This window comes from Giraffa tippelskirchi, chromosome 7 (assembly GCF_054371585.1).
Source record: "Giraffa tippelskirchi isolate mGirTip1 chromosome 7, T2T-mGirTip1v1.2.pri, whole genome shotgun sequence".
In the NCBI taxonomy this organism is placed as follows: Eukaryota; Metazoa; Chordata; class Mammalia; order Artiodactyla; family Giraffidae; genus Giraffa; species Giraffa tippelskirchi.
This window is the reverse complement of record NC_137281.1, coordinates 45,993,106-46,003,661: the sequence shown is the minus strand read 5'-3', so window position 1 is coordinate 46,003,661 and position 10,556 is coordinate 45,993,106. Positions and strand designations below refer to the sequence as shown.

At 57.9% G+C, this 10,556-nt stretch overlaps 1 protein-coding gene across 10 annotated transcripts; it reads left to right on the top strand.

Moving 5' to 3' along the window:
• Positions 1 to 1,952: 1,952 nt before the first annotated feature.
• TUBB3 (tubulin beta 3 class III) lies at positions 1,953 to 10,304 on the top strand. 10 transcript variants are annotated; one of them, XM_081508120.1, is made up of 6 exons: positions 1,953 to 2,070; positions 7,451 to 7,559; positions 8,050 to 8,160; positions 8,910 to 9,000; position 9,105; positions 9,608 to 10,304. In XM_081508120.1, the coding sequence occupies exons 1-6, from the start codon at positions 2,014 to 2,016 to the stop codon at positions 9,983 to 9,985; spliced, it is 747 nt and encodes a 248-aa protein (XP_081364246.1). In that variant the 5' UTR covers positions 1,953 to 2,013; the 3' UTR covers positions 9,986 to 10,304. The 10 variants fall into 10 exon arrangements, with proteins under 10 accessions (XP_081364246.1, XP_081364237.1, XP_081364244.1 ...); XM_081508111.1 differs by having other exon boundaries at positions 8,910 to 8,935; positions 9,008 to 10,304; XM_081508118.1 differs by lacking the exon at position 9,105 and having other exon boundaries at positions 8,910 to 9,021; positions 9,364 to 10,304.
• Positions 10,305 to 10,556: the final 252 nt, after the last annotated feature.

Here is a 10,556-nt window from a genome sequence, read left to right as displayed (position 1 = left end):
AGTGCAAACCCCAGCCCAGAGGTCCCCCGCCCCGAGTCACCTCCATTGTGACAAGACCCTGGCACTGCCTGGCTGCCCTCAGCTGCATCAGAGGCAGGACCATGGTGACCTGTGTGTGACTCTGGCCAGAACATGGCCCTCTCTCAGCCTCCGTATCTGCTGTAGGGTGGCCCGGGGGCTGGGGTCTGCTCTTAAGTTCCGTCCTGCTGGGAGAAGAGTCAGTGCCCCGCCAGCCCTGGGAGGTGTGAGACAAGCTGCCCAGAATAGGGTGTGGCTGTCCAGGGGCTACAGGGGTGCCCAAGCCCCAGGGGTGTGGGCTGGGTCCTCCCTCTGCCCCCGCCCCCCCGTTCCTCCACAGACAGAGCATATGCCCTACCCTCTTGCTGGGACAGGTCTGTGGACGAAAAGTGGGGGTACCAGCCAGCCCTGCAGCCCCCTAGCCAGTCCCCCACCCTGGTAGTGCCACCTGACCGTTGGCCTCGGGGCTGGGAGCTGGTTCCCGGCAGGGCCAGCCTTTGCTGGGAGATGGACGATGAGTCAGCCTCGAGCCAGCCTCAGTTCCTCTGGGGACAGAGGGGGAGTGGTCCTGGCTGGGAGCCATCCTGCAGGGCGGCAGGTGGGTGAGGGGTCCTGCTCAACAGGGTCCGAAGCGTCTTCCTTCCAGTGAAAAGGACCCCCTGAATGGGGACAGGGAGGGGCCCCAGGCAGCTGGAAGCCAACCGCAGGAAACCACATCAGAGACACATTGTGGGGGAGGGGCATCTCTTGAGAACAAAAGACCCTTTCCAGACTTGCCAAGTTGGGGAGCTTCATGAGGGGAAAGAGGGGCACCCACAAGCAGTGTGAGCACATGGGAACAGGCTACACGCTGCGGCTGAGACCCTTCCAGAGGCTTTTGTCACTGAAATGTAAGATGGGCTTTCTTGTAGGTGGTTTCACTCTACCCTCTGACCTCAGGAGACTAGTGGTGTCGTCCAGGGTGTGTACTGTGAGTCTCTTCTTTTCTGACAGTGACCTCTCCTGTCTGCAAACACCAACTCCCTACAGAGCCTCTCCCCACCCACTGAATTTCCTTGGCCTCGTTTGGACCAAAACTCCAGGGGTACGAGTGACAGCAAGGAGTGAGTCAGACAGACACCACCCCACAGGCTGATAGTTCTGTGTCTGGCTTGTTTGTGTCCTTATGACAATCCCGGACACCAGTGCTCACTAAGCAGCAGCTATATCCAGGTACGTGTCTGGCAGGGGTACAAAGCACTCAATCGTGCTAGGTCCACCTGGAATGTCATGGCAGTGCCCTGGGGCAGCAGGGGCAGGTGGCGCCCCACTGCAGAGATGAGCAGTGACAGAACTGCCATAGGAACCCACCCTCAACTCCTGCAGCCACCGCCCTTCTGACTCAGACGTCTAGGAGCCTTGCCCCAGCTTGCTTTCTTCTGGAGAGAATCTAGTGCCCGCTGCAGCCTTGCCTGCCTCCCCCACCATCAAAGGCTGCGGGCAAAGCTCAGAGTACCTGGTCTGCCCCTTCTCGACAAAGGAGGGGTGCTGGGAGGCGTCCCTTCTGGCCTTCCGGTGTGGGAACGTGGGGTTGGTCCCTAATCAGATTTGCACAAGAAAGACCCTCCTTGCTGCGCCGAGGGGTGAGGCTCCCCCTCACCCCTCGGAGCAGAGGGCAGTCGGGGCGGCGGCCAAGGGCCAAGGGGGGCTTCTATTGTCCTCCCTGGAGCTCACCAGCCCCGCCTTCCGGATGCGCGGAGCCCGGAGACCCGGTGGCGGAGGGAGGCGGCGCCGCCGCAGCGCGTGGTCGAGCGGGGATGCGCGGCGCGGATGCTTGCTGCAGCCGGTGCCGCAGTCTTCGGCGGCGCCCCGGGATTGGCCGCGCGCGATGACGCCGGGCCGGGCGAGGCGGGCGGGGCCCCGCCTATAAGAGCGGGTGGCGGGGGCGGCAGAGCCTCCGCAGCCAGCTGCAGCCGGTCCGCTCGCGTCTCGCAGCCGCCCGCCATAGCACCGAGCATGAGGGAGATCGTGCACATCCAGGCCGGCCAGTGCGGCAACCAGATCGGGGCCAAGGTGAGGCTGCGCGGCCCCGTGTGCCGGGCCCCGCACTGGGCGCGCCTCCCGCGTTCCCAGCGCGAGCGGGTCCCGGGGGAGGGAAGCAGCGGGGAGGCGTTGTGTGCGCACAGCCGCACCCCGAGCCCGGCTCACCACTGCGAAGCCTAGGAGAAACGCGTGGGATCGCCCCCGCTGCCGGCGGGCGGCCGGGACACCGGGTCGCCCCTCTGCCAGTTCGACCCCGGCCTTTCTGCTGCCCCGCCCGGGTTACCTGGGGCCTGCCGGAGGCACAGCGCAGGTCAACGGCTTCCGACGCTCCAGCCCCCGCCGCTGCAGGTGCCAGTGGAAGGCGCTGGCTGGGCGTGGCCCTCTTCTCTGGGGTCGCAACTCGGCCTCGGGAGAGATGGGTGGGGTGGATAGGCTCGGGTGGGGCTCCCCCAAAAGCTGTAACGGTTCCCTCTGCCCTCCCACGCCAGGAGTTTGATGTCCCCCGAGCGTTCAGAACCGCCCCCATTCCCTCAGCTAGCTTTGACAACCCTCAGCTCCCTGGCCCCACCCTGTTCCTTTGTTGGGGAAGGAACTGTGCCCGGACTCGGAATGACCTTGGTCCGGGACTGAACTCTCCCTCGGCGTAGCACCGCCCGGGCCACCCCTCCCCCAACCCCACTTAGGGACGACTAGTCTAGGGGTCGGTGGTGGGAACAAAGCCGGGCTGGAGGGCGCGGTCCAGAGCTGCTTTCCCGCTAGGCCCCTCCCCTCCATTGTTAGCCCCCCTCACAGATGTCGGGATTCAGGCTCGCAGGCCACATTCCCCTCAACCCCGCCCCCAACCCAGGAGGCAGGTGTCGTATCCCTAGGTCCAGAGACGCTGTTCCTTGCCCAAGGTCACACAGCAAGTGGAGACAGAGCCTCTCCGCCCTCCGGCTCTCGGTCCCTGCAGGTGCCCACCCAGCTCGAAGCTCAGGCTGGGTGGGTGGGGCCTGCTGCCCTTTGTCAGCACCAAGGCCAGGGGCCCAGCGGGGATGGTGTGGAGCAGGTTCCCCAAGGAGAAAGTGGGAGGAGACAGGTCCTGGAGGGGAAGGGACCAGGAAAGCCTTCCTCCGGAGGCTGTTGCCATGGAAACCAGGCAAGAACAAAAAGCTAATTACCACAGGGCTGGGGCAGCCACGTGGCTGACATTTAAATTGCAACTTGGGCTCTAGGGTGGTGGCGCCTCAGATGTGGGGAGGGCATGGTGGGGAGACACCATAATCACTGAGGAGACAGCTGTGCCTGCCCGAGGAAGGGAGTTGGGGGAGGGGAGGCCTGGGGGACCAAGGCCTCAAATTAAATCAGGCCTCTGGGGGCCGCCACTGACAGATGCCCTGGCCAGGCAGGAGGGGCCAAAGACTCATTACTGTGGCCACAGGGGCCAGGCCTGCCCTGAGCATCTGCTCCTCTGAGGGTCAGGGGTCACTGACGGGAAGGAGGGCCACCCGAGTCCCATCGTAAGCCTGGGGAAGTGTTGGTTGGGTTGCTCTGTTTCCTTCTGCAGCTGCACGGACACCGATCGGGCAAAGGCAGGTTCATACCCAGCTGCAGCCCCATGGGGCGAGGGGGTGGGGGTAGGGGGACAGGGGCGGCTACCTGAGTGTTGGGCAGTGTCCTCTGCAGAGATTTTTTTTCCTGCTTCAAGTTCAGTGACCTTTGGGTTTTCCTCATTACTTCTTATTCATTTGAGGTTAATTTCCTTAACTCTTGTTTGTTTTTAAAAGTAGGATCTGATGCTTTTTACCAGTTCAAAAGAGAAGTGGATTTGGGAGGAGGGGTAGCAGTGAGCAAAGGAGGCAGTCAAGTGGCTTCCTTCTGGCCGCCCTGCCCTGGAGCACCTCCACAACCAAGCTGGAAGAGCTCAAAGCCGGGAGGGGGCATTTGCCTGCACAGGCGCTCTACAGCGGCCTGTGAACAGGGTCTGGCCGTTTCCTGCTCCCACACAGGTGTGGGCTCTTGGTGAAGGGAGACCAAACTTTTCCCGCCGGTTGCCAGCGGCCGCTGACTGGTGGGGGCGGGGGCGGGGGTGCCGCCAGACTGTTACAAGTATGCTATTACCCTACTTGGGGGCAGGCTGCCTGATCTGGGGAGGGTCCTGGCTGCAGGTGGGGTTGGGATGGGAGGGGTTATGGAGGGAGGGGAAGTCTGGGTGATCAGGGCTAGGAGAGAATGCGACAGCATTTATGACAGTGACCACTACGTGTTGGGCACTGTGCCAGCTGCGTCCCGCACTGCGCCTCTCGAGGTGGCGGTGAGACAGGGTCCTGCCATCCCCCCAGGGCACGAGTGTGAATCCAGGCCTGCTAGGCACATCAGGATGGGCGGGGAACCTCCAGCCCCTACGACTGGGCGAGGAGTCCGGGTACCCCACCCCCCTTCCCGTAGCGGGTAGGGCGGTCCCGGAGCCTTTGTCTGCCCCCCCTCCTTGGCCGCTGGGCGGGGCCTCGGAGAGACGGCCCTGGCCCTGACAGCCAATGGGAGGAGGGAGTTTCTGGTTTCCGACCCCACCCCCACACGCCCCCTGCTGCTGTGTGCCGGGGGGGGGGGGGGGGGGCGTGGAGTCCTAGAGGGGCTTAAGCCTCGGAGTCGGCCAGCCCTCCCTCTGGAGCCACACACTCCGCTTGCTTTGGGCTCCTCTGTGTGCGCCCCTCTGCCTCCCCGCCCAGGGTGTGGACACGACGACCATCAGCACCACGGACAGCGCCGCGGGCGCTACAATTGCGTGTGTGAAATAGGAGCCTGGCCTGGACCCTGGGGTCCACGCGCCACTTCTCATCTGTGGTGATGATCATAATCATTATTTAATTTGTAATATAGTATTTTGTTGTTTATTAATGTTATATAATACATGTAATATATTCTGCTAAGCTTTTATTAATAATACTTTACATTGCAGTTTATATTCCTTTTAACTACTAAAGCTATTATTAACATATGTTCCTTCTAAGAAGTTGAGGCATTACAGATAAGGCTAAAGCGCCTGTTTAAGCACTTCCCCCTGGTGGTCCCCCTCTTCCGGGTGGAGCAATTTTTTCTTCCTTATTCTAGTCCATTTTCTGTGCATGTGCACCTATGCATAAGAATTACAGCATCTGTAGTGAGGTGTCCGTTTTTACCCTGAATATCCTTGCCATGTGCCTTTCTCCCCAAGGATGTGCCTCGGAGATCTGCTCATACCAGTGATGATCTTTTATTGTGCCACAATATTCCAAAATATATTGATTTTTTAAAGTACTTTTTATTTTATTTATCAGTGAATGTGCGTTAGACACTCAGTCATGTCTGACTATTTGTGACCCAGTGGACTGTAGCTCAATAGTGTCCAAGGAATTCTCCAGGCAAGAATACTGTAGTGGGTTGCCATTCCCTTCTCCAGAGGATCTTCCCAGCCCAGGGATTGAACCTTGGTCTCCTACATTGCAAGCAGATTCTTTACCATCTGAGCCACCAGCGAAGCCCTTATCAATGAATAAGGCTTGACAAATTTAAATAGCAACCTAAGGACTTTTAACTTGGTGAGACTAACATTTGCTGAATGCTTTTATTTGCCTTGAATTGACCACTTGAAGTGAGTACTGTCATCATGTCTACTTTACAGATGAGAAAATGGAGGTCCTGAGAGGTGGCACTCACTCTGGTCTGTTGCCTTCTGGAAGCCTATGCATTCCATACATGGGTTCCAGAGAACTCTCCATAGATGTACTGATGGCTGGGCGACTGAGTCACTCTCTGCTGCCCCCTCACCTGCCATCTCAAGCTCATTCCTTCTCAACAGGGGTTGTGAATGTCCCAGGGCTGTGGGGCCAAGGTCCTGGAGCCAAGCAGTGATTGAAAGCTCTGATCAGGCCCAAAAGGCCTCAGTGACACCTCTGATTACAGCATTAACACATACCTAATGCAGGGAGAAAGAAGAAAACTTATCAGTGACACAAATCACAAAGACCAGCTGAGAATTGACCTTTGCCAATAGTCTCTCTGGGTGAACTGCCAAGATTCCTCTGTGCATTTGATAATAATGACTCTTCATAATTTTCAGGTTTTGAATTTTTAAAGTCTTTTAATTTTTTACATATGTTTTATTTGGCTGTGCTGGGTCTTGGTTGCAACATGTAGAATCTGAGTTCCCTGACTAGGTATCAAACCCTGGGCTCCTGCATTGGGAGTGCAGAGTGTTAGCCACTGGACCACCAGGGAGGTCCCTAAAATTGAAACAAAAAAAAAAAGTTAAAAAAATTTTAACTAAATCGTTTTCTTTTCTTTTGAGAAGTTAACATGTGCACATGATAAAAATTAGAAACCACCAAAGGGTGTGCAGGGCAAAAGCCTCTCCTCCCAACCAGGACCAGGCTTCCCTGTGGCTCAGTGGATAAAGAATCTGCCTGCAATGCTGAGACCTGGGTTCGATCCCTGGGTTGGGAAGATCCCCTGGTTCTAGAAGGAAATGGCAACCCCCTCTGGTATTCTTGCTTAGAGAATCCCATAGATGGAGGAGCCTAGCAGGCTACAGTCCATGGGGTCACAGAGAGTCAGATATGACTGAGTGACTAAACAACAACAAACTCCATACAGCACTCCCCATCCACAGAATAACTGGATTTATTCTCACAGCAATCTGACTTCATCCTCAGGCCTTTGGGCCTTCAGGCCCAAGGCCCTGAGACACAGAATCTTCAGGGCTTGGCCAAGGTCACACTAGGAAGGGGTGATCCAGCTTGCAAGTGAGACCCTGTCCTGCCTTAGTCCTGAGAGAAGCTCTGTGGGTTCTGCCCAGGGCAAACAGGGCAGATTGCAGTGCGGTGAGTGAGCCCTTGAAACTGGGGCTGCGCCATCTCAGCTCAGACAGGCTGGGTGAGCCCAGGCGAGTCACTCCCCATGCAGGGCCCCTGTGGGCTGAGGCTGCTGCTGTGGGCTGCTTCCAGGCCCTGACACTGGATGGCCTATGCTCGACACTGAGGAGTTTGCATATCCTAGACCTGGTCTCCATCACTTACCCTCCTGGGCCTCAGCTTTCTCATCTGAAAAGAGGGGGAAAAAGAATACCCCAGGTGGGTGTTTGTTACTAACCTTCTCATGGAGAAGTGGACTTTCAAGTCCCCTGTCAGCAAGTGCAGAGCTGGGTCTGGGGCCCAGGTCTGTGTCAGTTGGACACTGATTCATCCTGAGGGCTCTGGTCTCCATGGACATGCATATTTTTTATTATGACAGTTCTCTTGATGACAGAACTTGGGGCTCTTTTTCAAAGTCACTCAAAGGGACTAGTGCAGGCTTTGGGTCCACACCCTTCATTTTGTACCAGGGCCTTGAGGCAACCGGAGGGCGGGTCTTGGCAGGGGTCATGACCACAAACTGGCCCTTCCTTTCCCTGCAGTTCTGGGAGGTCATCAGCGATGAACATGGGATAGACCCCAGTGGCAATTATGTGGGCGACTCGGACCTGCAGCTGGAGCGCATCAGTGTCTACTATAACGAGGCCTCTTGTGAGTCCCCCTCCTTGACCGAGTAGGGGTGGGGTAGGGGCCTTGACTGCTGGGTCCCAGCATCCCTGCCTTCCTTCCCTTGGCTGGCAGGTGTAACCAGAGACTCACAGAATAAAACAAGGAATCCTAGTCACCCTAGTGAGATGTAAGTGTGTTTAATGGCCATGAGACACACGTAGGGAAATGACCAAGGCTGGGCAGGGTCTCAAAGACCCTTCAGGAGGCCAATGGAGGGTCCAGAGCAGGGGTTATCTGGGGAGGGGTCAGGCAGGGGCCATTCCGAAGCTGATGTGAAATGGTGCTCTCAGGGACACCTGCGCACGTCCAGGTGTCAACCATGACTCCCTTGTCACATGTGGTCCCTGCCTCTCTGATCCCAGAGTCTAAGCTCTTAGGTGAGAGCACGAGGCTGGCAGGCCAGGGCAGGATTTAGGAGGCAGAAGGGGTGCCTAGCTTCTGTGATCCATGTAACCCACCCCTCTCCTCTTAGCACACAAATATGTGCCTCGGGCCATCCTGGTGGACCTGGAGCCTGGAACCATGGACAGCGTCCGGTCTGGGGCCTTTGGGCACCTCTTCAGGCCTGACAACTTCATCTTTGGTAAGTTTCCCCTGTCCCCACCTTCTTATGGTGGACCCCACCACCAGCAAACCCAGATCAACAGAAATGAGGGCAGAGTAACCTCTGCCCACAACGCTGCAGAGCATCACTGAGCTCTCTGATTTGCAGCAAAAGAGTCCCAGAGAAAGGGTTCTGTGCAGGAAAGAGACACTTGTGATTTCAAGCAGCGCAGTGTGTGCAACAGAGGTTTCAGGATGTTAGAGAGCTGGAAGGGATCTCCAGAGCACACTAACTCATGAGCACACTGCATCGCTGTGGTCAGGGGTCACCAATTCTCATGCCCATGATGGTGACAGGAGGAGGGCCTCACCCCACTTTCACCTCCTAGAGTTCAACACCTGATGCATGGGCATGACCCCCATCCCGACCCTGGGCTGCAAGGCACTCAGGGTTTAGTTTACCCTGCCAGCACAGCAGGCTAGAGGGTGGGTGGACCGAAGGGCTGGGTGGACCAACTCCTCCAGGAGCTCCTCCGGAGGCAGAGCAGAGCAGAAGCTCCAGAAGCTGTGTCTGTGTCCAGATCCCACAGCACTAGGTGCTGGGAGCGACATCCCTGGCATACAATGTGGCTGGCGTGAAGAGCCATGGAAGTGAGAGTTGCATGCCCCCACTTCATGGAGGGCAAACAGGCCCCAAGCTGCCTCCTCTGCTGCTTTCTGGGATGGGCTGTTCAGGCCGGTACTGGAGCTGTGACCCTGTCTGTATTCCCCCTGCCCTCCCCACCACAGGTCAGAGTGGGGCTGGCAACAACTGGGCCAAGGGCCATTACACGGAGGGCGCCGAGCTGGTGGACTCTGTCCTGGACGTGGTGCGGAAGGAGTGTGAGAACTGTGACTGCCTGCAGGGCTTCCAGTTGACCCACTCCCTGGGTGGTGGCACAGGCTCGGGCATGGGCACACTGCTTATCAGCAAGGTCCGCGAAGAGTACCCCGACCGCATCATGAACACCTTCAGCGTGGTGCCCTCTCCTAAGGTGTCGGACACAGTGGTGGAGCCCTACAATGCCACGCTGTCCATCCACCAGCTGGTGGAGAACACGGACGAGACCTACTGCATCGATAACGAGGCGCTGTATGACATCTGCTTCCGCACCCTCAAGCTGGCCACGCCCACCTACGGGGACCTCAACCACCTGGTGTCGGCCACCATGAGTGGGGTCACCACCTCCCTGCGCTTCCCGGGCCAGCTCAATGCCGACCTGCGCAAGCTGGCCGTGAACATGGTGCCCTTCCCGCGCCTGCACTTCTTCATGCCCGGCTTCGCCCCACTCACTGCCCGCGGCAGCCAGCAGTACCGGGCGCTGACCGTCCCCGAGCTCACCCAGCAGATGTTCGATGCCAAGAACATGATGGCGGCCTGTGACCCGCGCCACGGCCGCTACCTGACCGTGGCCACTGTCTTCCGAGGCCGCATGTCCATGAAGGAGGTGGACGAGCAGATGCTGGCCATCCAGAGTAAGAACAGCAGCTACTTCGTGGAATGGATCCCCAACAACGTGAAGGTGGCTGTGTGTGACATCCCACCCCGCGGGCTGAAGATGTCCTCCACCTTCATTGGCAACAGCACAGCCATCCAGGAGCTGTTCAAGCGCATCTCGGAGCAGTTCACGGCCATGTTCCGGCGCAAGGCCTTCCTGCACTGGTACACCGGCGAGGGCATGGACGAGATGGAGTTCACCGAGGCTGAGAGCAACATGAACGACCTGGTGTCCGAGTACCAGCAGTACCAGGACGCCACGGCTGAGGAGGAGGGCGAGATGTATGAAGACGATGAGGAGGAATCCGAGGCCCAGGGCCCCAAGTGAAGCAGCTGAAGGGGTGGGATGCGGCTGCAGCCAGGACCAAGTGGTCTGTTCCCCGAGCCATGTAGCCACTGACACACCCCCGATCTCACCCCCACGAGGTTCAGTCATGTCACCCTGGGGCTCCCGAGTGTTTGTCCTCCAGTATTTACAGCACCCCTGCCCTGCGTGAGTTCTCTCAGCTATCTTCCGCCTTAGGTCAGATCCATTTCCTGTCTCTGCTTTATTGTTAGCTCCAGGCCTGATGTTTCATGTTTTTTTTTTTACTGGTTTCTGTTTATATTTGGGGGGGGATATTTAATAAATTTATTGCTGTCAGATACTCATGCCTGGTGCTGGAGTTTTCCTCTTTTTCTAGAAAGATGGGGCCAGGAGAGGTAAGGAGAGCAGACAGGGAGCCCTGGCGGAGGCAGGACAAGTGGCAAGTGGGAGGGGTTGAGACGGGCCTGTGCTTGGAAACTGTGGGTGTCTCAAGGTGCTGCCCGTGGCAGGGGAGCTGCTGCTGGTGGTGTTGGGGCAGGTGGCCATGCCTGGAGGAGCCTCATCCTCAAACCCCAGACAGGCTCTCACGAGG

Excerpts from the sequence above, each read along its gene's own strand:
- TUBB3 (XM_081508110.1), top strand. The coding sequence starts at position 2,014 with ATGAGGGAGATCGTGCACATCCAGGCCGGCCAGTGCGGCAACCAGATC. Across the intron at positions 2,071-7,450 it reads GCAACCAGATCGGGGCCAAG|TTCTGGGAGGTCATCAGCGA; the intron begins GTGAGGCTGCGC and ends CTTTCCCTGCAG. Across the intron at positions 8,161-8,909 it reads GCCTGACAACTTCATCTTTG|GTCAGAGTGGGGCTGGCAAC; the intron begins GTAAGTTTCCCC and ends TCCCCACCACAG.